At 47.2% G+C, this 26,775-nt stretch overlaps 9 protein-coding genes across 9 annotated transcripts; 2 read left to right on the top strand and 7 right to left on the bottom strand.

Moving 5' to 3' along the window:
* Nucleotides 1–272: 272 nt before the first annotated feature.
* BT62DRAFT_1011830 (uncharacterized protein) lies at nt 273–709 on the top strand (the record flags this gene model as incomplete). The annotated part of the gene is made up of 3 exons (XM_043177831.1): nt 273–303; nt 354–486; nt 538–709. The coding sequence occupies 3 exons, from the start codon at nt 273–275 to the stop codon at nt 707–709; spliced, it is 336 nt and encodes a 111-aa protein (XP_043034744.1).
* Nucleotides 710–1,694: 985 nt separating this feature from the next.
* BT62DRAFT_1046282 (uncharacterized protein) lies at nt 1,695–5,817 on the top strand (the record flags this gene model as incomplete). Its single annotated transcript, XM_043178479.1, has 21 exons — nt 1,695–2,182; nt 2,230–2,430; nt 2,487–2,534; nt 2,646–2,714; nt 2,770–2,942; nt 2,994–3,116; nt 3,168–3,243; nt 3,297–3,369; nt 3,421–3,429; nt 3,486–3,518; nt 3,637–3,941; nt 3,993–4,267; nt 4,320–4,332; nt 4,378–4,394; nt 4,445–4,484; nt 4,539–4,625; nt 4,682–5,021; nt 5,075–5,280; nt 5,328–5,598; nt 5,655–5,700; nt 5,762–5,817. The coding sequence occupies 21 exons, from the start codon at nt 1,695–1,697 to the stop codon at nt 5,815–5,817; spliced, it is 2,949 nt and encodes a 982-aa protein (XP_043034743.1).
* A 48-nt stretch (nt 5,818–5,865) lies between these two features.
* Nucleotides 5,866–8,463, bottom strand: BT62DRAFT_546828 (FAD/NAD(P)-binding domain-containing protein). The gene is made up of 9 exons (XM_043181340.1): nt 8,042–8,463; nt 7,707–7,983; nt 7,333–7,640; nt 7,230–7,277; nt 7,104–7,176; nt 6,778–7,048; nt 6,512–6,717; nt 6,234–6,439; nt 5,866–6,168 (listed from the first exon to the last, which is right to left on the bottom strand). Exons 1-9 carry the CDS (start codon nt 8,263–8,265, stop codon nt 6,006–6,008), a joined length of 1,776 nt encoding a protein of 591 aa, XP_043034742.1. The 5' UTR covers nt 8,266–8,463; the 3' UTR covers nt 5,866–6,005.
* Nucleotides 8,303–8,830, bottom strand: BT62DRAFT_546815 (uncharacterized protein). Its single transcript, XM_043181339.1, has one exon. The coding sequence runs from the start codon at nt 8,704–8,706 to the stop codon at nt 8,386–8,388; it is 321 nt and encodes a 106-aa protein (XP_043034741.1). The 5' UTR covers nt 8,707–8,830; the 3' UTR covers nt 8,303–8,385.
* A 180-nt stretch (nt 8,831–9,010) lies between these two features.
* On the bottom strand, nt 9,011–10,960 carry BT62DRAFT_908730 (uncharacterized protein; the record flags this gene model as incomplete). The annotated part of the gene is made up of 4 exons (XM_043183718.1): nt 9,011–9,364; nt 9,421–10,226; nt 10,273–10,647; nt 10,693–10,960. The coding sequence occupies 4 exons, from the start codon at nt 10,958–10,960 to the stop codon at nt 9,011–9,013; spliced, it is 1,803 nt and encodes a 600-aa protein (XP_043034740.1).
* Nucleotides 10,961–11,522: 562 nt separating this feature from the next.
* On the bottom strand, nt 11,523–12,427 carry BT62DRAFT_997280 (FMN-linked oxidoreductase; the record flags this gene model as incomplete). Its single annotated transcript, XM_043190640.1, has 4 exons — nt 11,523–11,615; nt 11,640–11,902; nt 11,956–12,034; nt 12,104–12,427. The coding sequence occupies 4 exons, from the start codon at nt 12,425–12,427 to the stop codon at nt 11,523–11,525; spliced, it is 759 nt and encodes a 252-aa protein (XP_043034739.1).
* Nucleotides 12,428–15,258: 2,831 nt separating this feature from the next.
* BT62DRAFT_546460 (uncharacterized protein) lies at nt 15,259–17,292 on the bottom strand. The gene is made up of 19 exons (XM_043181338.1): nt 17,103–17,292; nt 16,974–17,052; nt 16,897–16,910; nt 16,739–16,843; nt 16,676–16,685; nt 16,610–16,627; nt 16,529–16,554; nt 16,446–16,471; nt 16,358–16,395; nt 16,275–16,299; nt 16,203–16,214; nt 16,133–16,148; nt 16,038–16,077; nt 15,884–15,990; nt 15,777–15,836; nt 15,694–15,721; nt 15,563–15,620; nt 15,486–15,510; nt 15,259–15,436 (listed from the first exon to the last, which is right to left on the bottom strand). The coding sequence occupies exons 1-19, from the start codon at nt 17,165–17,167 to the stop codon at nt 15,310–15,312; spliced, it is 879 nt and encodes a 292-aa protein (XP_043034738.1). The 5' UTR covers nt 17,168–17,292; the 3' UTR covers nt 15,259–15,309.
* Nucleotides 17,293–19,007: 1,715 nt separating this feature from the next.
* Nucleotides 19,008–23,140, bottom strand: BT62DRAFT_1046272 (uncharacterized protein; the record flags this gene model as incomplete). Its single annotated transcript, XM_043178478.1, has 21 exons — nt 19,008–19,063; nt 19,123–19,168; nt 19,225–19,495; nt 19,543–19,723; nt 19,774–20,141; nt 20,198–20,284; nt 20,338–20,377; nt 20,428–20,444; nt 20,490–20,502; nt 20,555–20,829; nt 20,881–21,185; nt 21,229–21,246; nt 21,302–21,334; nt 21,447–21,525; nt 21,579–21,654; nt 21,715–21,837; nt 21,889–22,061; nt 22,116–22,184; nt 22,301–22,348; nt 22,405–22,605; nt 22,653–23,140. The coding sequence occupies 21 exons, from the start codon at nt 23,138–23,140 to the stop codon at nt 19,008–19,010; spliced, it is 2,967 nt and encodes a 988-aa protein (XP_043034737.1).
* An 843-nt stretch (nt 23,141–23,983) lies between these two features.
* BT62DRAFT_908824 (uncharacterized protein) lies at nt 23,984–24,358 on the bottom strand (the record flags this gene model as incomplete). The annotated part of the gene is made up of 2 exons (XM_043183723.1): nt 23,984–24,173; nt 24,225–24,358. Coding segments are annotated over 2 exons (324 nt in total), but the record flags the coding sequence as incomplete, so codon positions are not given.
* Nucleotides 24,359–26,775: the final 2,417 nt, after the last annotated feature.

The raw sequence follows: 26,775 nt of genomic DNA, 5'->3' as shown, positions 1-26,775 counted from the left end.
CTCGGAACAATATAGCATCAGTCATCGTACCACTCTCCCATTTTCCCTCTCTATATAAGTAAGAAGTGCATCCACTCTTCCCTTCATATGCTGAGTGCCAGGCGCCTGGTTCAGAAGCTGCAGACCCTGGGCAGAAAATGTTCTGGTCAGGCTGATCGGCCTGTAGGCCATTCCGGTCCTACCGGCCCGTCATTTCTTTGTTCCGATCAACCAAAATACTGCCGCCGCATCCCGTTCCTTCCTTTTACCACCATCACCGTATTCGACCAGCAATGCCAGCAACCTCTGCAATCGCCCCTGGAGGTGAACTCGATAGCTGTAACCTTTTGAAGTCACTCTTATTCGCAGTGCAGAGCCAAAAGCATCGCCAAAGCCACAGCCGATTGGGAACGTTCCGATGGTTCTTCTCGTGACAACATGTGTCGCTTGTATCTTTTTTTTGCTGTGGTGGCGGGCGAATCAACTCAAGTCTGTGATATCGCATCAGTACGGCCTATAATGACCATATAACAATACCATCTAATTTGCCTGTTGTAGACTGAAGACATGGCGACAAACGGAGGGTCAGATACGATTAAGCATCGACGATGGTCCAGCAGCAACGGAGTTTCTGGAGGATGGTTACGACGACGACAATGCGGGCCTGACGTTGGCGGAGGACGGGCAGACGTTGATGCAGAAAAAGTCTCCTGTCGCTGAAGCTGCGTAGAGTATAAATGCAGGTTAAACCCATTCTTGAGGGTTTCAAAGCGGTGCGTGGCTTGAATTCTATGACGCCGCTAAGCTGATTATTTCTCAGTCGATTATAATAGGATTTATAACCCATAATGTCCGCTACTAATTTAACATCAAATTTCCGGGACACACGCCTGTCATCGATGCTGCATTATAAGCTGCAGAAGCCAGAATCCTTCTGTCGGTGGTTTCATTGTCCTGTCTAATAAAGACTTCTTCATGTTTCTATAGTTCTTAACAACATGTGTCGCCTGTATCGTTTTTTTGTGGGCCAATGACGAGCGAATCGGTTCAGTTTTGGTGATATCATGTCAGTACGGCCTTATCGACAATATATTGTTGCCATCTCACTTCTTCTCTTTTAGATTGAAGATATGTCAAGCAACGGAGGGTGAAATACGATTAAGCGTTGACAGTGGTGTTGCAAGATGGCTATGTTGACAACAAGAAGGACCTGATGTTAGCGAGGGTGCGCAGAAATTCATGCAGAGAGCCTTTTGTCACCGATGCATTGCAGAACGGGGATGCAGGTTGAGCTTATTTCTGATTGCGGTGCGAGGCTTCTCTGGTGTGGTTGCGCCAAGCTGATTGTTTCCAGTGGATGAGATTAAGATTCACGGTATATACTCCCTACTACTACTTTAATGGGTTTTCCGAGAATCGCTCCAGTCTTTGATGCCGGGTTTGACCTACAGCAAGATATCTTCTCTGTCGGCGTCCAGTCCACATTTGTTCATCTTCCTGCAGCTCTTGCGGTCGCTTCTGTGCCCGATAATGCAACGCAAACAACCATTTATTCTTAGTCCAACTTATTCGATCAAGTCTTCCATCGAATGGCCGCCGGCCCTCCCTTCTCGCCATATGACCCGTTCAAGACCTCACCTGCCTATCCAAATACCCGAGGTTTCCCCACCTACATAAATCTCCTGTCCTCTTCGACGTTCTGGTCGTGGTCCAAGATGCTGGCATTGGCACTATTTACATCTCTTGCCGCCACTTTGGTCCATGCAATTGGCCAAACAAAGTGCGTGGCGACAGAATCTTCTCCTTCGACGTTCGCGGTTGTCCAGCAGGGTCAGGCTTCTACCATTCTCCTATCTGCTGACGAATGGCAAGGTGTTCAGCTCGCAGCGAGCGACTTGTCGTCCGACATTGAAAAGGTCACCAGCGTCAGGCCGACTGTCGCCAATTTCAGTGACCACTCGCCCGACCATGCTGTCATTGTCGGCACTTTGGGCAAGTCGACACTGATCGAACAAGTCGTGAACACGACGGCATTGAACGTATCTGGCATTGAAGGTCAATGGGAGTCCTACATGACGGCCATTGTCGACAAGCCTATATCTGGGGTGGAAAGCGCGTACGTGATCGTAGGATCTGATAAACGAGGGACAATATACGGATTGTACGAACACTCTGAACAAATGGGGGTGTCGCCGTGGTATTGGTATGTGCTGTCAAGTTGTCAGTTAACGTTGATTTATTCCGATTTAGGTGGGCAGATGTACCTGTGGCGGGCCATTCTGAAATATTCGTTACATCATGTTCTCATGGACCGCCTTCCGTGAAATATCGAGGGATATTTCTGAATGATGAACAACCAAGTCTGCAGAACTGGGCTATGGAAAAGTTTACGAACGGGACCGGCGCAGCGCTGACAGGGTCACCTTTCAACCATTTGTTTTATACTAAACTGTAAGTCTCCCGTTTTCTCCGGTGCTATGTTCAGGGTCTACAATTTCCTTCCTTAGCTATGAGCTCCTGCTTCGTCTGAAGGCGAATTATCTTTGGCCAGGTTTGTATTCTTGTGTTCTTGTTTGCGCGACAGAAATTAACGCTTTGTGGTTAAGCGCAATGGACCAGGCGCGTTCGACATTCCATTCATGTTCGATGTTTGATCTATTTTGCAGTGCCTTTGCTGTCGACGATCCTGAAAACCAGCCGCTTGCCGATGTCTACGGCATTGTCATGGGCACCAGGTAAGTGACTATCCTTTGACACGGGGCGGTATTACTAAGACTGGGGGGACTGCAGTCATGAAGAACCAATGGCGCGGTCTACGCCCGTCGAATGGGATCTATTCGGCACCGGGGATTGGAATTACTCAACGAATTCTGCAAATATCTATCAGTTTTGGGTGGAGGGTGTCGAACGCGCCAAACCTTACGAGACCATATACACTATTGGTATGAGAGGTGCAGGCGATCGTGAGGAACACTCTTCATACTTCCCCTACGTGATGATCATATCGGAGACAGTTCCCTTGAGCGAGACCACCAATATCGCGCTCCTAGAAGAGGTTGTCGCCGATCAAAGACAAATCTTGACTGACGTTTTTGTCAATGTTAGCGTGGAAACAATCCCCCAGATTTGGACGCTATGTAATTTTCCAGCTTTTCTCTTATGAGACCTCATTTCATCTCTGTCCGCAGATAAGGAGGTGGAAGGTTACTATGACGATGGGATGAGAGTTCCTGATGATGTTATTCTGCTTTGGTCCGATGACAAGTCTGTGCCTATCATTCGAGATTAAGTTGGTTTTGACCATAAGGGGATCCTAGCTGGGGAAATGTCCGTCGGTACCCCGTCGAAAGCGAACGAAATCGTACTGGTGGCGCTGGTGTTTATTACCATGTAAGGTCGCCTTTTCGGTCCTTGATTCCTGTGTTGACGACCCCATAATAGTACGACTATGTTAGTGGTTGCATAATTATACTGAGCGAAATGCTGAAACTAATCTGGATACAAAGGTTGGCGACCCTAGGGACTATAAGTGGATTACGGTAAGTTCCCTTCTGAGGCATGACCGGAATTGATTACCATTTTATGCAGAGCACCCAATTGTCTAAGGCGAGCTAACGCCTGACCCTGTATGTGTGGTGACGTACTGATTGCATTTAGGTTTACGAACAAATGTCTATAGCTGTAGAACGCGACGCAACACGCACTTGGATAGTCAACGTTGGGGACCTCAAGCCGTATGAGTTGTCGATCGAGTTTTTCTTGACGTACGGATGGGACGCCTCCCTCTGGAACCCGGATAATATCGATACTTTTGTGTTGAGTTGGGCCCAGCGTGAATTCGGATTGTCCGTCTCTGACACCAATCTGGTGCAAGACATCATTGCCAACTTAACCCGATTCAATGCGAGACGAAAGCCGGAGCTTTTAAACTCTACGACATACAGTCTCGTCAATTATCGAGAGTGAGCTGGTTCTTTCTTCCACCCTATTGATGATACTGATACAACTTTCAGGGCAGAGACTGTCGTAGCGTCATGGGATACTCTGATCGCGGCGGCAACTGGGATATACGATCAATTGCCTGAGGAAACGAAACCTGCATTCTTCCAGTTGGTTTATCATCCAGTGGCTGCAAGCGCCAATTTGGGTAAGATGCTCATCACAGCAGGAATGAACAATCTCCGTGCCTCCCAAGCATTTCTGAGTACGAATCATTTCGCCGATCAGGTGCAGGGCTTTTTCGATGTTGATTATGACCTCGAGGTGGAATACCATACACTGCTTGATGGTGGGTAGATTTGTTCGCTGTCCTCTGCTGATTGCTGATGTCTCGTTTGCAGGTAAATGGGATCAGTAAGTGTCTTAGTTCTCCTCTGCCATTGTCTAATAGTGGTACAGCATGATGGATCAGACGCGTTAGTCGTCATTGTCAACACTACAACACCTGAAATTGAGTTTTGGACAGATGTCGGGTACTACTACTGGCAGCAGCCAATGATGAATTCGTCCGTCCCATCCTCTTCCCTCACTAGTCCGAATCCTGACCATTATGACAACAGAATGCCTGCGATCACCCGGGTTCCGCCCAGTAAACAAGCCCTGGCAGGTGTAATGAGGATAGCACCTGAAGGGACCTTGGCCGCTTGGTTCGTCAAACCGCTCACTGTACAATCCTTATCGGCCTGGCTAATTTTGACTGTAGGCCTGGCGACAACCCGAATCAGTGTGCCCAAGGATACAGCTGTCCTGATCCAACTGTCATCTTCGATTCTTTCAATACCTTCCACAATCTATACATCGATGTCGGCGCGGGTGGTCCAGACCCGTTCACGTTTAGTATCTCTGTCAATGCGTCCTGGATCGTTCTCAATGCGACTGATGGAGAGGTTTCGCCGGAGCAGCCCGAGCAACGTGTGTATGTGTCGGTGTCCGATTGGGATGCCCTCGATGCGGGAGATTCGTACGCTACTATCACGTTTACAGCGCAGGCGGACGGCCAACCTGATCTCTCTGTACCGGTGATGTTCGTCGCCCGTAATACCGTGCCAAGCTTAGCGTCAGATTTCAGTGGTATGTTCATATCGTGTTCGGTCAGGATGAAGCGTCTAACTCGTTGTCAGGATTTGTGGAAGGTGCCGGAGTGGTGTCGATGGAAGCTGCGCATGCTATTCGAAACACGACGGTCGATGGCGTGTACTGGAGAGAGTTGCCAGGTATCGGACGTACGTTCTCTGGGATGACGCCGTGGCCCCGAACGGGGCATGACGGAGGGAACTTTAGTGCCGGTACAGGCCCGTCTCTGTAAGTGTTGACGAGGCCTAACCGAGAGATGCTAAGCCCGTTTCCAGGGAATATGATTTCTTCACGTTCAGCGAAGCGAATGACACGACGCCCGTCACTGTCTATGTTTCCCCTTCGCTCAACGCGAATGGTGCGGACCGGCCTCTTGGTGTGGCGATATCACTAGATGATCAAATCATGTCGTCGTATTTCATACCGCCTGCTCCCCCAGGCGACCTTCCTGATGCATGGGACGGCCTCGACGGGTTTGTCGCCGACTCCATTGTCGCGATACAATTATCATTTGCCGGGATCGATCCTGGCGCCCACACCTTGAAGGTCAGTCACACGTTTTGATGCCTTGCACCGTTGTAATACTTTCATTTCCAAAAAAGATATTCATGATTGAACCAGCCGTAGTTGTGCAGAAAATTGTTGTTGGTATGTGCCCATCCCTATATGTGTAGGCCAATCCAGATGTAACCTGATCTTGCTGTCATAGACATTGGTGGTCTGGAACCTAGCTATTTGGGTCCTCCTGAAAGTATCTTAGTCTGATCTGTAAAATAGCAGCCACTATGTTTTCCCTCTATGCTAAGAAATAATTTACACAAACAATAAGTACTTTTAGATAAGAGATACACAAATCAAAAAACTGACGAGCATTATCATGGTTGTCAGAGTTATTCAAATCGTACTGGAGCTACATAGAATACATCCTCCATCCTGATCATGATCATCCTAGTTTATACAGGCTGCATTCTTTTGACCTGGCGTTCCCAGGTAAGTGAAGAAATGCACATGATATCAATGGTTCTAAATGGCCAGGTCATCCAGTTCCCACCGGTTCGAGCAGGACCACTGGTCAGCCCCATATCATCTAAGAGGTCGTCGGTGTATTGCGGCCAACTGTGGCACATGTCATTCATTATCCATCAAAACGAGGTAAAACCAAAAAAACCAAAAAAACGTACCTCCAAAACGCGATATCAGAGCAATGACTGGGATTGGTCCAGTGCAACATGTCCGGATATCTCCGTCGAAGCCACGCCGAAGATCGTTCAGTGATCTCAACGGCTTGTCGCGGCGAACGAGGAATTTCGAGGAAATGATCACCGAGGAAGTATGATGAGATCCAGTGAGCTGTGGTTTCGAACACAAACCCGTTGTTCGTGGAAAACTGGAGAAAGAAGAGGAGATGTTAAAGGGGGGTGGGGGAGAACGACGGTGATTGCGCGACTGCACCGCTCACCACTGCACCGTTGATCGCGAAGTCTCGCTTGAGGATATTCTTCGCGGGAACTATTCCCCGATAGACACAGGATGACCACTGTCTGCTGTCGGGATGCGTCGTAGGCGGGTCTTTCAGAGACGTGTACTCCCACTCTTTGGCGTGTGTCACGTCGGATATGTACTGCGGAGGATAGGAGCCCAGGCCAAGCTCATTAGCGGTCTCGTCTGCGACAACTCGTGAGAAGACGTCACGAGAAAAAAAAAAACCCCCAACGGGGACTTCACCATCGAATATATGAGACCAGGATGACTGGTATCCGGTAGCGAGGACGAGAGCATCCGCGCGGACTGTGCTGCCGTCGCTTAGGACGATCGAATGACCGTCGTCACCGAATGCAACGGCACGAGCAGGGGCAATTATACCAATCTTGCCATCGTTCGCAAGCGCATGAAAGCCATTATTACGTCGAGTCACCTCGTCGTTAACGCGCAAACTCCAAAACACATCCTGCGAAAGCCGTAGAGGAGAGCCCTCGGGTATCAGAAAAGCGCGGAACTGCGGTAAACATCAGTTGGCGAGAAAATAAGCGATGATAGACAGGAAGACGTACTGATTGATTTTGAATATAATTAAAGAGGCCTCGAACAGTCTTACCTCCTAACCATGTTTTGTGTAAGAACCGTCTAAATGATGTACAATCAGGAATATGAGTAGCATGATGGATGTTGCTACGCACTCCAAATTACTCCTAAGCTCAATATGAGGACTGAGGATACCTATCAACCTGTGATGGATCAAGTTTCAGTGAGGGGTAAAGGAACGACAAGAAGGCAACGCACCGACTCTTCCTAACGAAATCCGGTATATGCATATCCGACGCGACGAAAGCATCCGTCTTCTCAAAGATCATAGACACGTTCCGTTGTCGTCCTTCATGCGCCAAGTACGCCGCAATATCTTGCGCCGACTTGCCCCCTCCAATAACCACCACCGAGCCAGGTCTCTCGTCCGACACAGGCCTCACAGCGCTCAAGACGTCGTCCAACCGCATACGGAAATCCGAAGAATGCACAATCGGTCCCTTGAACCCAGCGAGCTTCGCCGATTCAGGGTTAAACGCCCGGGGTATACGGGGTAGATGGCATCCCTTGCAAAAAAGCGAAAAAAAAATGAGCCGTCCGGCATAACAACTTATGCGGGAAAAGGCACATACCCCAGTACAAAGCACGATGCGATCAAAACCAAGATCTCTTACCCCATCCTTGTCGCGTATCGTGACTACCCAGTTGGGCGGATCCACTGCAAAAGGCGGTGTCGGTCTCCTCACATTGATAACTTCGGTATTGTAGCAAATGTGGTCCTTCAGAAACGTGTCGGCGAATTTCTCCATGTAGAAAAGCATATCTTCCGCGCTCAAACGGGTATCACTGGCTTTACGGTCGGGATGGCGAGGCATGGCGAGCGGGGAGAAACGATAATCACCGTAGACGCTAATAATTGCACATGTTAGCAGGTAAGCGACGAAGAGAGAGAGAAACAGAAGCGCACTTGTTAATGAACACGCCCGAATACACCTTGTTATACTCCCACACGCCACCTGGACAACTATCCTTCGTCAAGATATGCACCTTTGTGAACCCATCTTGGAGTAAAGTATGCGCCGTGATGAGTCCTGCAGCGCCAGAACCTATTATACATATCGACTGGCTCGTCCTGGGATTGTGAGCGTTGATTTCCGCTGCAGAAGCATCATAGTAAGGATTGTCGAACATAGTGGTGATGATGGTTCACACTAGAGGGTGTCATACGATGTCCGGTCTTTGGGGAGAGCGCTTTTTCAAACGTCTAATTGACAACGGTGGTAATATCAATCCGAAGAGAGATGCATTCACTTATATTTTTCCGAAAGGTTCCGTCACAACGTTCTGGTTCCTCGGTCTGGACTGCGGCAAGGCTGCCGATTGGGCACGGCTGTTTGGAACCTGCATCAAAAATAAATGACGGTTAAGCAAGCAATCAGCGACAAAAAGATCTACTCTTCGTTGGAATTCCTCATTCAAAAAAATTGAAAAAACACATCCGAAGACATATAAACGCACTGACGAAAAGCTGGACCACTCAGATCGAATACATTTCACGGTCTCTCGATCAGGGTAATCGAGGATAACGGTACCTGCCGAGGCGACATTCGGGTGTCCTGACCCTGAGATCATTATTGAGTGATTAGTACCGACGAATCCGATCCCTCGCAAACGAGTGAGAAGCCAGGAATGACCGATGCGTGCCTTGCTTCTTGTATCTGAGTCTTACAAGTTTCAAAATTTCAGTAGCACTGCCGATGTCATTTGCAAATTTTGTACAAATCGTCTCCGACGCGAGAAAGTTGAACCCGTAAAGAGAGGAAAATGAATATCGATACATCGAACCCTGAGGCCTGAGTACGTACCCGAAAAAGTCAAAGTCTGCTGCCGCTGGCGCGGAAGTGAAGAGAGTGAGCCCATCCGTCTGACCCGTCCGTCACTCTAGGCCAGGAATTTCATAGTCCATCGGGACATCCTTCCTCTCCAACCATGCCGCGTCTTCTCCTCCCAGATCGACCCCTTTACCACAATCCAGTCGACGTCGGGTCGGAAGCTCCTTCAACTCCACACCATCATCATTCCTCACCACCACATAATGCTCCCCATGCCAGCCAACAAAATCCAAGGACGGCAAGGAGATGGCGACACTCCGGGCCAAGGAGTTCCAAATATCAGTTTGCACCTTGAAATCCTTGTCGCACATGAGATTCGGCTTTGGCCGCTGTTTAGCACAATGAAGGTGGAGAAACGATAAGGAGGGGAATTTGGAGAAAGATCCGCAATGCTCGTTCTAAAAGGTGACATTCCCGTGAGTCTAGGACCTGGATTAATTGAATAAGAACTGACCAATGATTTGTCCGACACGACGGTTGACAACCGAATCGCGTGCATATATGGGGGTATACTTCGCACCAGGGCCTGGACCGCTGTCTCGTTCAGGTTCGCGATCCTTACTCCAAGCACTCTCAGACCCGTCAGTTCCGGCAAGACGGCAAGTACCAAGTCCCACGGGCAGCTACCTAAATCCAATTTTCTCAGCCCCGTACGCTTCCTCAGAAATTGAGTCACGCTCTGATACAGAGTCAGTTCGTCATCGTGACCCACTAGCACGAACCGGAAGGCCTCGAGGTGAGGTAAAAATGTATGTTTGCCCTCCAATATGTGGTCACTCGCAAACACCACAGAGGCCGAAGTAGGCTCTTCGAATGTACCGTGTAGCGTCAGACTCTGCAAGTTGTGTGCATGTGCAATACGCGCCAGAACGACATGCGAAATCCGAGTATCCACCAAATCAAGATGGGTGAGGTTCTTGATGGTGACACTTTGGAACGTGCTGTCCCAGGAGTGCGTTCGCGCCAGATAGGCACCCAAGATCAAATGCTTGAGGGTCTCCTCGTTCTCGTCAAGGACTTTCCGGACTTCACCCATGTCCGCAAAACCGTCGTCATCTTCCGCCCGAAGGGTAAACTTGTGGAGGTTTTTGAAGGCAGAAACACCGACGGCGTCGAAATGCCAGCCGATGAGTCCTATGCTTTGGATACGGGAATGGCTGGCGAGAACGTTCTGTACGACGTCCGCACGCATTTCTGGATAACCTATCCATTCAAAGTCGCCGAGCATCGTGAATTTCGGCAGCGCTGTACGAAGGGCTCCTACGGACTAGTCAGTCTTAAGTTCTCCAGCATACTAACGACGTACTAGTCATCAAATCCAATACATCGGATTCTTCATACGCCCAATGTATTCTCAAAGACTTGATCTGACTCGCAAATACTGGGTCCTCCTTCACTCGGTCCATGAAATCCAATCCTCGACTGACGTTCTCCTGGTCGTCGCCAAAGTAGAGATCGACAGTTCGAAAGATGATGCGTATCGCAATCTCCCTGTGAAACGCCGACACGAATAACCATGTCCGAAGATGATACCGAGGCATACTGCGCGCTATTCGGTCCCAAATTTCCGGCGGCGCTCTCTGCGAGGCGGGTTCATCGACAAAATGTATGCGCCTATCCCTTCGGAATAAATGCTGGGTTTCCCGGTTCGACGGATCTAGGTTCAACGCAGCTTGGAAATCTACAGAACATGAGAAGCGATCCAATAATGTTCAAAACTACAGACCTTGATGGGCTTTCTCCAGCAACTTATCGCCAGCCAGCTTCCTCGCCTTCCCTCTGGCCAACAAAGCCCTTGCCACGTCCTCCCGAGGTAGATTCGGCGTCTTCAGGTACACTTCGAGGTAATTCTCCACATCATCGCCGTATTGTCCTGACTCTATCAAAGCCAACGATGTATCGAGAAGGAACGACGCTTTCCTCGATGCAGGCAAGGCCTGGATAGCCCCGAAGACGGTAGATGTGAGCTCGTCTTGAGGACCAGGAGACGACATGGTGGGAGTTCGAGATACCACGCCACGTTTCTTTGTCAAAGACATGGGAAGGAAAACCAGATTAACGGTAGGCGCAATTATTGACTCCGTAGCGCAAATCTGCCAATGAAATGAGTATCATTTCAAACGTAGAAGATCGAGCACACTTACGAACTGCCGTCAGTATAGCCTCCGTGGTATCCAGTATGAATATCTGCCGAAGAGATAAATACCGTTTCAAAGCAAGGACGTCGAGTACGGGCCGTCAGCTGGTCCTGATAACAAACATATAGTAGAGTATCGATTCTGCTACGTGTTTGACGTCGCAGAAGGTTTGCTCAGCGTCTTTAACGTCGTCGAGATGGTGGCGGTGGTAGAAGTCCGAGAATCGTGTTGAGTTTCGTCAGAGTAGCAATTCTTACCAATTTGAGAAATTATTACGTCACTTTCGCGCAAAATGTCTCGTTGCCAATTTTTACCTTTCTTTACCGTGGTGCAGAGACCAGGATAGATAATAGTCTGGACGATAGGATTCTCCATTCTCAGTGTAAGGATCACTGAGAAAACGGGTAGTCTGTATATCCTACACCACTAGTATCTCCATGTAAAACGTCGAGCGGTCGTACTTCGTAAGGGGAATGTTCTTCTCCAACCTTTTAGGAAGGTCAGATTGAAACTTGAAAGAAGAGTAGAGACTTACATTTGATATATACCACATACCATAGGCATTAAGACCGCCCTTTTCCTCGGCAGTCTGCATCCCTAACTCTCTAGTATATCCACCAGCAGAAATGACCGGTCTCGGAGCCCACAATATCTTCCGAATAAAATCATCAGTTTCAACCTCCCTTCCGCCGTCCACGCGAACTTCGATAACATGAAGATATGCAAAATCAGGATACAGCTCTTTCACCCTCATTACCAGATGTGAAAAAGTCGGTAGGGGACCATCCATCCCCATTCCTACGAAATAAGTATCAGCCGCCTATCGCACCCATTCTTATCAGAAACCACACCTCCAGTGCGATTCGACGGCCTCAGCCTCAGCCTTACCCTGACCACTCCTCTCACTGCCTCAACGGCGCGCCCGAACATCTCTAATCATGGAAACCCCACGCGATTCTCCACACTCCCGTCATATTCGTCATCCCGGACATTACTCACGCTCTGTATGAACTCGTCCACAAGGACGCCATTCGCGCCATGAATCTTAACGCCATCAAACCCAGCTGCATTTGTCGCGGCAGTACCAAAGAAATCCAGGTGTTCCTTGATCTCCTCTTTCATCCTCGCCCGAGAGGCGGGCGCGCCGGCAGAAGGAGGCAAAGCAGAAGCTCCAATATGAGGGAATGTAGGAGATCGCGAGATTTGAGGGTCATCCGGAAATGGTTGACGCCCCGCAGCGCCTATCTGCATATAAAAGTAGCTTCCCTGTGCATGAACACCGTCGACGACCTTCATTATACATCTCTCTAAGTCAGATGGCATCGATTGAAAAGCACCGAGTCACCTCTTTCTAGGCAGCGATGGCTCTTCAGTCCAGATCTCTGGTGCACCAGGATATCCAGAGACGTTGGGTGCGATGACCGTGGCGTCGCTGATGAGTAGCGTGCCAGGGACCTTTTAGTAAGGGAGCAACGGTAACTGGATCCGAGCGGAGTCGAGACAAAGGATCTAGAACGACTCGGTGAGAAAGGGAAAGCCGTCCAACTGTGACAGGCTCGAAAAGTTTACTGGAAGACACCGCAGTTGTCGTGTATGAAGAAAACTTAACAGGGCGTATAGAGCACTTTTTCAGTTGAACGTAAACTCTTCAAGCTAGCGATAATGACAGTAATCAAACGCCGAGCTATTCATTCGGCATCGAGGCGCGTTCTGTTTCCCCCGAGTGGGTACTAATGACTCAGAGACGGCGATGAGCGTATTGTCCGACGCGGTCGGTAAATGTGAAGATACCGCGTACTGGAAACGCGAATCAGCCATTGTCCTAGATGACTAATTGCAAGAAACGCTGAATCAACAACCTATCCAGATCCCCAAGGGTAAACCCATTGCACTTTACCTGAAAAGATAGGATCTAGAGTCTAGACGTTACCACTCCGAGTCCTAAACCTAAATCAATAGTTCCTCCTGACCGGTACCATATCTGGTAGATGAGTGCGCCATTGCTGTAAATGATAAAGCAGCACCGGAGTGCGTCCGTCGTAGCAGCCGTGATGCAACTGTTTTCTTTGTAGTTCAGTTCTTCTTAAACATTATGTTCAATTTCCCACTCAGGAGCTCTGGCAGCTACAGAACGAGACCCCAGTATCCGGTTTTCCGAAATCAGCATTTTCATGAAGGAGAATGGAAGTATTACTCAGGCAGCCGATAAAATAAAGCGCATAGTGGTAATCCCAACTCGGACTTGAACGAATATTTGAACACGAATCTCGAAGCGACAGTTGCCTATACAATGAAGGTAAATTAAGCTGTTACCTACCTAGACGAGGGGAACAGTGGTTCATGAATCGCTGAAAAGCCAGACCTGAATGATTGCTTAAAAAAATCCTGTACTCGAAGTAGTTCACTTACCTCGATGTATGTATATACGCAGCAATCACCAGACAGGCTCCACAGCTTCGAATTGAAACAAAGCGGGCAATGTTGGCCCAAATTGTCAGAATTCGTGTTTCCCCAATGCTGCAACCATTGTAAAGACTGCCATGTCAGTCAATTGCCTTTGTGGATCAATGTCCAAAGTTAATGAATGGCTTTGGGGGAATTAAAATCAATAGAAATAGAGCATCGCGCCCCTAGTTGTGGCGACGGTAATAATAGAAATGATGGATACCATGATACTGAACCCTCAACGCGTCTGTGGCGTGGGAAAACGGCAAAGTTTCGGCACTTCAAGACGTTGGAAAGTTGCAAATACACTTGTACTAATCAGAAGGTGCACTATATTCCATAGCAGTGCGCCTCACTTAGAAGTTGTTTCGACGAGATAGTTAGTCCCTGATACTATCATTTCCGCAATACGCCAAGCTTATTACAATCGGATTCAAAACTTGACATGCTTGACAATTGGTGCGTGACGAAGTGTATGTAGACTGAACTTGCGCCGTAAGAATTTCTCAAGTTGTTTGCTTCACTATTTTCACTCGTCTGTTACATCAGGTAACAAACCATCCAGCAGATTTCCCGTTCCAGATAATCAATGAATAAATTGGGATCCTTTACTGCGTGTCCATAAAAATTACGGAAGGCTGGATTCCCTCAAATACAGATACCGCCTCGATCAAGTATGTTGTACCGTTTGTGAAGCTCAAGTATGCTTAGACGAACATTGACGACGTGAGCAGAGTCGCCATAAAATGACTGCTCCAGAGGGAAAGACTTGTGTCTCCACGATTAAGTTTTTGGGCCCAGTATTCACTATTGGCTGATTGCTCAATCTTAGATTGCACCAGGACCTCTAACGTCCAACCGATATGCAAGATCCGCTACCCCTTGACTGGCTGGATTTGGTTTAATTACTATAACACTCATGGTCACTGAAAATGCTCGTAGAGCTTTTCGCACGAACGCTGGTTGCATGCTTTGACTCGGCCTTGATTCTAGGGCTGTTAATATCGAATCCGTCTTCACGAAGCGCGATAACTCCTCCGGCTTTGCCGCTTTCAAAATTCAAGCTCGAAGGCTCTATGGCTGAATTTAAATAGCAATTGATCACTCTGCACCGATGCACGTTAATAATTTGACGACTTCGCGCTACGGAAACAAGGGAAACAGAGGCTTAGCAAGTCGAAAGATGGCGGAAGCGAAGGCCATTAAAGGCCACTCCATAGTCACATGAGGCCCTTTCATGACAACGGGGGAGTTTTGGACTCGGAATATATCGTATAACCGCCACGGTTATGCTTACTACACGGTGATGGATCCCCCCTTCTTGATCCGAGTCCGTCTGTCAGTTAATCTGCTTGCCTCGCGTCCACCAGCTTGGTGTATAGTGGACATTGTCTGGTTTCAGGCCTTTTGGAAGGCGAATTGCTGAGTTTCTTTCCTTGGCTCTTGGCGCCATGGTGACATGAATAATTGGGAAACTTACGCTTTTCTGGCTTACGAAGAGTAAGTACATGCACAGGGATTTGACTGATAGACTAACTCATGTCGGAGTCAAAGTCTATTAGTTAAAGGGACATAAGACAGATATCAAACGGACAGTGAGGTTACGACAGTTTGAACACAGACTTGGTTATGAACATTCAATGCTCGGGATACAATAAGAGCTAGCATAAATACAATGAGAACACAAGTGGGAATCAAATAGTTTCGGAATCAATCTTCATCGGTACAACAATGGCCTGCTGAAAGCCCGTCAACATACATCAAATGGATATCGAGAAACATACCTCACCCTCGGCACGGTGGTCATGCACACTTTTAGCAACAGAATCAATTATTGGTAGGTGAAAGGAATCATCGATGTTTCGAACTGTGTTTCGTGCATTGAGCCTATTCTCTTGAATGAATGTCGATCAAGACTCGTAACGTTGGTACCTACATAGCTAACAAGGAGTTGATGAAAACTACATGAAAGTTAACATCTTGGCATACTTCATAGCGGTTGCGAAGACTGACTTTTGGGCTGTATACAATCTACGCCGAGGAATATGAGAGTATCTGGCCAGAGGAGAAACTATGGCATGAATTATTAGTGCTGGTTTCAATGAGATCGAGCAGTGAGATTGCTCAGATATTGTCCTGCATACTGTAACAAGAATGAGCATTGAGTACAAGCTAAGTATCATTGTGTAAGGCTGTGCCAAAGAAACTTGGAAGCGGCTTTACTGACCTTGTAACTAACCCTGATATCAGAACCATCTGCATCAATGTCAGAAGTATTGCAATGGTGCTGAATGGGCGTCGGACAGGCATAAACAAGAAAATGAATAAACTGACTTGGGGAACACCGAAGAGGTCCTGCCCTTATTCAGAGTGTACATCATCGCAACAGACAAGATGAACTCGGCTGATATGCTCATGGCAAACAACGATATGAGAGCGTTCTACATTGAAATAAGATTGTGCGTCCGAGACGATATTGAATACGCACCCTGATGGTTGGTGTTTGGGAGAAGCTGGGGATCGAAAAGCTATTGAGGATATCATTTCCATTGAGTGAATAACGCGAAACGGCTGAGCGCGTACACATCTTTAACAAGGTCTGCAGGATGTCCCGTCATTGGTGTATCACAAGAAAATGGTATATAAGGCTTACATATCCCGCAACCTATCAGGGGTTCGTCGTTAATAAAGAATTTTGACCGAAGAGAGGAAGGATTGTTCGCACCGGCGTTGCTTGCAGTGACGAGAATCTGAAACGGCAAAGAAGGAGATCATTACAAGTAATACAGAAATGCATATTCCACATACAACCAGCCACAATATCGATTGATAAAGGTGGTGTCCAACTAACCGTATGTGTCAGGGTGGAACTAGGCGTCGAGACAAGAAAATGTACGTTTCCATAAGCGTAGGGCGTACACCCTGCACAAGAGACATATTTTCAATTCGACCATGAATGAGGCAAGTGTGAATCCTCACGCTTGGACAAAGACTCGGATAGAGACCTGGGTGAAAATTCAGAATGAAGCTCGCGATACGTCTGAATGATTAGGTACGAACACAAATCAAGATATGCAGCTGTGTGATTCAAGTACCATGTTCTCATCGAGAAGACGCAGCACAAACCTTAAAGCTCCTACGCAGAACAGAAAGTTAGTGAAGGAAGAAACCATCCCAACTAGAACATACCACACGATGTTACCTTGAGTAAAAGCTTGAAAGTTTCCGAAGTTCTTGATAGAATAGAAATACCAGACGTGGGTGGTGACTGCAACGTCGATTGTATCTAGGACCCTATACATGGCTTTTAGATACATCAAGCTAGAAGTAAATTGAAGGAAACCTACCAGATGATCCCTACCTGCTCATCGTTAGCAAGATCATCAATATTGAGTCTTTCGAGGGAGATGCTAAGGGCGCGCACTGAAGCCTTAAAAATCCACCCATCATTCGGGTAATTTCTGTAGTAGAATGAGGACTGAAGACAAGTTATGCCAAACAGACTGCACGGAATAAACATTAGTTTTGCGGTGAGAAACGGAAAGGAACGTACATGTTGGCGAAGGAGGCACCAATAACGAATGCACCGAGTGTATTGTCGAGTGAGACGTTTGTCATCGAGACTGAGGATAATAAATGAACTACCACAGCTCTGATGGATCTCGCTATTTGAGCAAAAAGCCACGGTGGAACACACCCAGGAATTGTATAAGTACCATCATCATCATCATCATCATATTACACAGGATGACCTACATCGACGCTTGCTCCATTTGAGTAAGAAATGAAATGCCTGCAGGACCCAGGTATTGATATTCAACTTTATCGTCATGAGATGGAAGACCACTAGACGTGTACTGGCAGGAGGCTGTGGATTAATTAAAAATAGCATAGTTGGCGTTGTCTTTGTTCACATTCTGACCATCAAGGGTGATAATCAAGTAGCCGTTGACGTCTAGTCCCGGGTCTTAGTCCGGGATCTTTAAGAGGACACAGAAGATAAGCCAACAAGCGCTGATGAGCAACAAGCATAGGAAAAGAACGGCATGCTCGCTGCTTTGCGTAAGACGATAGCTGAAGCTGTCTGAGGAACAGCTCAGCAACTTCCACAGGTTAGTTAGTGGTCCTCGAGACTCAGATATCATAGCCTCGTAAACTGGACTGAAAGATCCGTATGAAGAAAAGTCGTTCAATGGGTGTAGAAATAGGTTATCATTGGCTGCAAGCCGAGAAATTCCACAGCCCACTGCCTCTCCGGCGAATCAATCCAATCGGCCAAGTCAACTTTTCATGAACTTGGAGAGCAACTCGAAACATCTGATTTCAGAGTATAGTTAGTAGGCATACCGGCTTATTCAGATAAAGATCTGACTCGGGGAAAGGCGCTGAAGATGGGGGAACGTACTCGGGGCAATTTTTTTGAAGATGGCTAGGCTGATGCTTGAGTCAACAGACAAAAAACATTTCCATCATCGCGTTTCTAAATATAACCTTGGAAGATATCCTCCTATTGGCGCAGATAGTACTGATCAGAAGAGAAGTGTCACATCTGATTTTTTCCCATGGTATTAAAGGTTTACCAGAGAGTGGAGCGTAGCGCGAGGAGACGAAGGCGGTAACGGCACGTGATGGATTAGGACAGGTTGATAGACGTTTTCCAGGTTGTCGTAGTTAGCTTTTTCCCCATCGATCCATTCCATCTCTTGGACTCTGCGAGGGGTTCCAGGGACATCCTAATTCTTGTCAACATTTACGTGCACGGTGCATTGGTATAAAGAAAGTTCATACCCAACGTAGCGAATGGATTTTTTTGGCCCCATTCAAAAGGAAGCGCGGTCCATCTTGATTCGGCTACGTCCATTGAACGACGCTGTGTCTTTGCGCATCTCCCGCTGCCGCGTAATATCAAAAGTAGTGGACACCATGTGCTCCATGCAACAGCCTCCATGATAATTTGATTCAACACCTATGATGACGATTCCGGCCTACGATGGTGGTTACTATGGGGCAATTATTGATTCTGGGTTCCCCGCCCCACCATAGATCTTCAGGTTCTACAATGGCTTGGGTTGCTTGGTCGTAAGCTCGGCTCCGAGGTTGACTATTGATGTTAGGGCTTCGTAGTGGTTACCCGTTTCCTTTCTCAGGCTTACCATGGTGCCGTGTAATGATGAGATTTCAAACGAAAAGACTGAAGTGGCTGTGCTACGACTCATAGGAGCGCATTGGGAGCACAATACGAATGTAAATAGCAGGGCGGCTCTGCACTCTTTATGCACATGGCTCGATCTCGTGGATCATAGTAGACATTGAATCAATTTTAGAAAATTTCCTTGTCTATCGGGATGTTGATGCACATGAATTATTCTTCTACGCGCAACATTGTATTGTTTATGTAAAAGTATTTTTTGTCTCTGTAAATTATATCTCAGGATACAGGGAACAAATTATGCTCATCTTACACGAAAATGCTTTCAGGAGGACCCAAATAGCTAGGTTCCAGACCACCGACGTCTATGACGGCAAAGTCAGGTACATCTGGATTGGTCTATACATATAGGACAGGCACATACCAACCACAATTTTCTGCACAACTACGGCTGGTTCAATCATGAATATCTTTTTTGGAAATGAAAGTATTAGAACGGTGCAAGGCATCAAAACGTGTGACTGACCTTCAAGGTGTGGGCGCCAGGATCGATCCCGGCGAATGATAATTGTATCGCGACAATAGAGTTGGCGACAAACCCGTCGAGACCACCCCATGCATCCGGAAGTTCGCCAGGGGGAGCAGGCGGTATGAAATACGACGACATGATTTGATCATCCAATGCTATCGCCACACCGAGAGGCCGGTCCGCACCATTCGCGTTGAGCGAAGGGGAAACATAGACAGTAACGGGCGTCGTGTCATTCGCTTCGCTGAACGTGAAGAAATCATATTCCCTGGAAACGGGCTTAGCATCTCTCGGTTAGGCCTCGTCAACACTTACAGAGACGGGCCTGTACCGGCACTAAAGTTCCCTCCGTCATGCCCCGTTCGAGGCCACGGCGTCATCCCAGAGAGCGTACGTCCGATGCCTGGTAGTTCTCTCCAGTACACGCTATCGACCGTCGTGTTTCGAATAGCATGCGCGGCTTCCATCGACACCACTCCGGCACCTTCCACAAATCCTGCCAGCGAGTTAGACGCTTCATCCTGATCGAACACGATATGAACATACCACTGAAATCTGACGCTAAGCTTGGCACGGTATTACGGGCGACGAACATCACCGGTACAGAGAGATCAGGTTGGCCGTCCGCCTGCGCTGTAAACGTGATAGTAGCGTACGAATCTCCCGCATCGAGGGCATCCCAATCGGACACCGACACATACACACGTTGCTCGGGCTGCTCCGGCGAGATCTCTCCGTCGGTCGCATTGAGAACGATCCAGGACGCATTGACGGAGATACTAAACGTGAACGGGTCTGGACCGCCTGCGCCGACATCGATGTATAGATTGTGGAAGGTATTGAAAGAATCGAAGATGACGGTTGGATCAGGACAGCTGTATCCTTGGGCACACTGATTCGGGTTGTCGCCAGGCCTACAGTCAAAATTAGCCAGGCCGATAAGGATTGTACAGTGAGCGGTTTGACGAACCAAGCGGCCAAGGTCCCTTCAGGTGCTATCCTCATTACACCTGCCAGGGCTTGTTTACTGGGCGGAACCCGGGTGATCGCAGGCATTCTGTTGTCATAATAGTCAGGAAGAAGACTAGTAGGGAGGAGGATGGGACGGACGAATTCATCATTGGCTGCTGCCAGTAGTAGTACCCGACATCTATCCAAAACTCAATTTCAGGTGTTGTAGTGTTGACAACGACGACTAACGCGTCTGATCCATCATGCTATACCATTGTTAGACAATAACAGAGGAGAACTAATACACTTACTGATCCCATTTACCTGCAAACGAGACATCAGCAATCAGCAGAGGACAGCGAACAAATCTACCCACCATCAAGCAGTGTATGGTATTCCACCTCGAGGTCATAATCAACATCGAAGAAGCCCTGCACGTGATCGGCGAAATGATTCGTACTCAGAAATGCTTGGGAGGCACGGAGATTGTTCATTCCTGCTGTGATGAGCATCTTACCCAAATTGGCGCTTGCAGCCACTGGATGATAAACCAACTGGAAGAATGCAGGTTTCGTTTCCTCAGGCAATTGATCGTATATCCCAGTTGCCGCCGCGATCAGAGTATCCCATGACGCTACGACAGTCTCTGCCCTGAAAGTTGCATCAGTATCATCAATAGGGCGGAAGAAAGAGTTATCTCACTCTCGATAATTAACAAGACTGTAGGTGGTCGTGTTTAACAGCTCCGGCTTTCGTCTCGCATTGAACCGCGTCAAGTTGGCAATAATGTCTTGCACCAGATTGGTGTCAGAGACGGACAATCCGAATTCGCGCTGGGCCCAACTCAACACAAAAGTGTCGATGTTATCTGGGTTCCAGAGGGAGGCGTCCCATCCATACGCCAAGAAAAACTCAGTCGATAACTCGTACGGCTTGAGATCTCCAACGTTGACCATCCAGATCCGAGTTGCGTCACGTTCCACAGCTATAGACATTTGTTCGTACACCTGAAGGTGGTCAGTATGTCATCGAGCCTAGGCATTAGCCCACCTTGGACAACTGGGTGGTCTGTAAAAAATAGGAATCAATTCCAAGCATATTTTAATCATAAAAACGATCTGACGGTAATCCATTTATAGTCCCTCGGAGGCCCAACCTATATACTTATATTAGCGACAGCGATTGACTCAGTGTTCTCGCGGAACACACTAACAAGGTCGTACTATTTTGGGGGAGATCAGCAAGGAAATCAAACACAAAAAGATGACCTGTACATGGTAATAAACACCGGCACCTCCAGTACGGTTCCGTTCGCTTTCGACGGGATAACGACGGATGTTTCCCCACCTAAGATCACATTATGGTCAGAATTGACTCGGTATAAAATCATGGGCACAGACGTGTCATCGGCCCAAAGTAAAGTAACATCATCAGGAACTCTCATCCCATCGTCATAATAACTTTCCACTTCCTGATCTGTAGAGATAGATTAATATGGTCTCATGAAGTTCCTATAACACAAAAGCTAGAACTTACATAGGGTCCAAACCTGGGGGATTGTTTCTACGCTCACATTAACAAAAACTTTGGTCAAGATTTGTCTTTGATCGGCGACGACCTCTTCTAGTAGCGCGATATTGGTGGTCTCGCTCAAGGGAACTGTCTCCGATATGATCATCACGTAGAGGAAGTATGAAGAGTGTTCCTCACGATCGCCTGCACCTCTCATACCAATAGTGTATATGGTCTCGTACGGTTTGGCGCGTTCGACACCCTCCACCCAAAACTGATAGATATTTGCAGAATTCGTCGAGTAATTCCAATCCCCGGTGCCGAATAGATCCCACTCGACGGGCGTAGACCGCGCCATTGGTTCTTCATGACTGCAGTCCCAGCCTTAGTAATGCTGCCATGGTCAAGGAATAACCATTGTTTACCTAGTGCCCATCACGATTCCATAGACATCCGCGAGCGGTTGGTTTTCAGGATCGTCGACAGAAAAGGCACTGCAAAATAGATCAAACATCGATCATGAATTCAATGGAATGTCGAACGCGCCTGCTCCATTGTGCTTAAGCACCAAGCGTTAATTTCTGTCGCACAAACAACAACACAAGAATACAAACCTGGCCAAAGATAATTCGCCTTCAGACGAAGCAGGAGCTCGTAGCTAAGGAAGGAAATTGTAGACCCTGAACATAGCACCGGAGAAAACGGGAGACTTACAGTTTAGTATAAAACAAATGGTTGAAAGGTGACCCTGTCAGCGCTGCGCCGGTCCCATTCGTAAACTTTTCCATAGCCCAGTTCTGCAGACATGGTTGCTCATCATTCAGAAATATCCCTCGATATTTCACGGAAGGCGGTCCATGAGAACATGATGTAACGAATATCTCAGAATGGCCCGCTACAGGTATATCTGCCCACCTAAATCGGAATAAATCAACATTAACTGGCAACTTGACAGCACATACCAATACCACGGCGACACCCCCATTTGTTCAGAGTGTTCGTACAATCCGTATATTGTCCCTCGTTTATCAGATCCTACGATCACGTACGCGCTTTCCACCCCAGATATAGGTTTGTCGACAATGGCCGTCATGTAGGACTCCCATTGACCTTCAATGCCAGATACGTTCAATGCCGTCGTGTTCACGACTTGTTCGATCAGTGTTGACTTGCCCAAAGTGCCGACAATGATAGCATGGTCGGGCGAGTGGTCACTGAAATTGGCGACAGTGGGCCTGACGCTGGTGACCTTTTCAATGTCGGACGACAAGTCACTCGCTGCGAGCTGAACACCTTGCCATTCGTCAGCAGATAGGAGAATGGTAGAAGCCTGACCCTGCTGGACAACCGCGAATGTCGAAGGAGAAGATTCTGTCGCCACGCACTTCGTTTGGCCAATTGCAGAGACCAAAGTGGCGGCAAGAGATGTAAATAGTGCCAATGCCAGCATCTTGGACCACGACCAGAACATCGAAGAGGACAGGAGATTTATGTAGGTGGGGAAACCTCGGGTATTTGGACAGGCAGGTGAGGTCTTGAACGGGTCATATGGCGAGAAGGGAGGGCCGGCGGCCATTCGATGGAAGACTTGATCGAATAAGTTGGACTAAGAATAAGTGGTTGTTTGCGTTGCATTATCGAGAACAGAAGCGACCGCAAGAGCTGCAGGAAAATGAACAAATGTGGACTGGACAGGACATGCAACCACCAACAGAGAAGATATTCTGGCTTCTGCAGCTCACAATGCTGCAACGATGACAGGAGCGCTTTCCGGAAACTTGATGTTAAATTAGCAGCCGACAATCAGGGACAGAATCGCCGCAAAAACTACAGGACGATGAGCAAATCTTAACTCGCCATGAAATAGAAACACCGACTACGAACATATTCTAGCTTCTGTAGTTCAGAATGCAGCGTCACTGACACAGGAATGATAGGAACACTTCCCGGAAACTTGATATTGAAATCAGCGGCATATAGGGTATGAATCACTTATAGACTGAGGAATACTCAGCTCGGCGGCATCTAAGTATATATACCACACATCGTGAATGAAACCCTCGAAAACGGTTGAACCTGCATACGCGCTCTACACTGCTTCAGCAACGGAAAACCCAACCTTCTACAGTTCACAATGCCGCATCGATGACTGGAACGTGTCCCGGAAATTTGATGTTAAATTAGCAGCGGACATTATGGGGTATAAATCCTAATATAATCGACTGAGAAATAATCAGCTTAGCGGCGTCATAGAATTCAAGCCACGCACCGTATTGAAACCCTCAAAAATGGGTTAACCTGCATTTATACTCTGCGCAGCTTCAGCGACGGAAGACTTTTTCTGCATCAACGTCTGCCCCTCCTCTGCCAACGTTACGTCCACATTGTCATCATCATAACCATCCTCTAGAAACTCCGTTGCTGCTGGACCATCATCAATGCTTAATCGTATCTGGCCGTCTGTTTGTCGCCATGTCTTCAGTCTACAACAGGCAAATTAGATGGCATTGTTATATGGTCGGTATAGGCCGTACTGATGCGATATCACCGACTTGAGTTGATTTGCCCGCCGCCATAGCAAAAAAAAGATACAAGCGACACATGTTGTCACGAGAAGAACCATCGGAACGTTTCCAATCGGCCGTGGCTTTGGCGATGCTTTTGGCTCTGCACTGCGAATAAGAATGACTTCAAAATGTTACAGCTATCGAGTTCACCTCCAGGAGCGATTGCAGAGGTTGCTGGCATTGCTGGTCGAACACGATGATGGTGGTAAAAGGAAGAAACGGGATGCGGCGGCAGTATTTTGGTTGATCGGAACAAAGAAATGACGGGCCGGTAGGACCGGAATGGCCTACAGGCCGATCAGCCTGACCAGAACATTTTCTGCCCAGGGTCTGCAGCTTCTGAACCAGGCGGCTGGCACTCAGCATATGAAGGGAAGAGTGGATGCACTTCTTACTTATATAGAGAGGGAAAATAGGAGAGTGGTACGATGACTGATGCTATATTGTTCCGAGTGAACTTGACGAAAAATTCTCCTGCACTTGCAATTAGCTTGAAAGGGGCCACGAGCTCCCCCGAATGAGCAAAACAGTCTTTCTATCTAACCGGACTTGATGACCAACTTCTTAGCTTTGACGCATCCTCCAACGACGTGACCAAAGTTACCGTAAAGATGACTGCTTCGGCGAGCAAGACTTGCACCGTTTCTTAATTTTTCTCCGGTATTCCCAGTTAGCTGACTGCCCTATCTCAGACGAGCACAGAGACCTGTAACATTCAAGCAACAGGAAACATCCGCTACCTCTCGAGTGGTTGGATCTAGTTCAACTACGACAGTGAAACTCACGATCACTACAAATGTTAGTGGTCGTGCAATATTCTGATTGCGTGCTCTAACTCGTTTTTGATTCTAGGGGCCGTTAATACCGAATCCGTCGTCATGAACCAGGATGACCGCTCTAGCTTTGCCGAATTCAAGGGTACTATGGTGGTAAATACCCAGACTAGTTATGCTGGCAGCTGCGAGTGAAATAAGGTCATAATTGATCGCGGTTTTACGCTGCAAATGCTGCCGATTTCTGTTTTGGTTATTTATCCGCCGTTCACGCCTGCTAATTATTTTTCTACTCATAATATTATACACTGGCACTACACCCACCGTCCACATAGATCATTGGAATATTTCGAGCTTTTGGTTGAAGAGAAATCTGCCACTGGTTAGCTACCTTGACATTCTGCCATGACAGTCCGAGACCCAAGGTATGACAACCGGTTCGGGTATCAGGTCAAAATGAAAAGTAATATGTCTTTGAGAAGGTGAAGGTCGGGAATCGAAACCAGCTTCCACAACATGAACTGCTGTGTGACATCAGGACCAGCATGTATCACTAATACTTGATATTGACCAAACTCGGCAATCTCATCTTTCAAAACCAAAGAACTTGTATTCTGATGCTGAAACTCTTATTAAGCCAGAACTCAAATTATGCCAAAACCCAAAGTTCAATTAAGACTTCAATTCTATTCAGTAAGGTGACTTAGCAACAAAAGCTACTCAAGTCAAGATTAAACACAAAGACTTTGATCCAGGGACTAACTATAGTGAGCTAGAGGGCCTAATCATGGAGATGGGTCATCCAGCATGCAATTTCCCCCTTTTCATTCTTTCATACATGAGTAAAAGGTACAGAATCTATAAATAATATGGTCCTATCAATATTTTCTATTGGCAAGCCTGGAATCAGGCCATTATTCCATCTTGGCACACCAAATATAACCCTTTTAGGTGATCCTGGAGCTCCACAGTGCTCTGCTCCATAGCCCAGAAATACCTGCTATACATTTGATCATGCTATAGTTCCATTTATTACATTCAGAGTTGCTGTCAATCATAATTGATTGGTAATTTAGGCTGTTTAGTGCTGATCACAGATGATCTGAGGTACCAGCCAAGCACTGCAGCTGTTGCTTGTCCCATTTCTAAATCCTATTTGATACTCTATGACTGAGAAGTTTCCACTTTATGTATTTTCAGTCAAACTTGGAATATTAGCTATGGGCTAATGAGTTCTACTCTGCTTTCTACTCCTGGTTTAGATGCTAGCTGCCTTTAATGCATCACTGCTAGTCATAGGAATATATTCTGAACTAGACTATGATATAATAACCCTTATAGCATTTAGAATTGGCCCAAATGTGGTACTGTTTCTAAGTCCAATCTGACTTAGTATTTTACCAAAGTGGCATAATTTCCCTAAGTTCAACTTAGGATTATCACCTCAATGTAAAGTTAGTGCTCTAAGTAAAAACTGGACTTAGAATTCTCAGCTAGCATGGCTATCAGCTCAGAGCTTCAGCTATAACCCTTGAATGGCTAGCCATACAGATATCAGCTTATGCAAATGTATTATTTAAAATCCACAAATTTTAGGGCTAGACACATACACTACATGTCAGCATGTCAGAGTTTGAAACTGGCCTTGGCTCTCTGATCAGCTGAGGGGGCCTATGTCTGAGTAATAGCACAATCAGTCACTGGGAGTCCAACTGAGAACAACAAACTGATGAGGCTTACATATA

This window comes from Guyanagaster necrorhizus (genome assembly GCF_019112545.1).
Source record: "Guyanagaster necrorhizus MCA 3950 unplaced genomic scaffold BT62scaffold_40, whole genome shotgun sequence".
Lineage (NCBI taxonomy): Eukaryota > Fungi > Basidiomycota > Agaricomycetes > Agaricales > Physalacriaceae > Guyanagaster > Guyanagaster necrorhizus.
The sequence above is the reverse complement of the archived record's forward strand: the minus strand, read 5'-3'. Positions and strand labels throughout refer to the sequence as shown.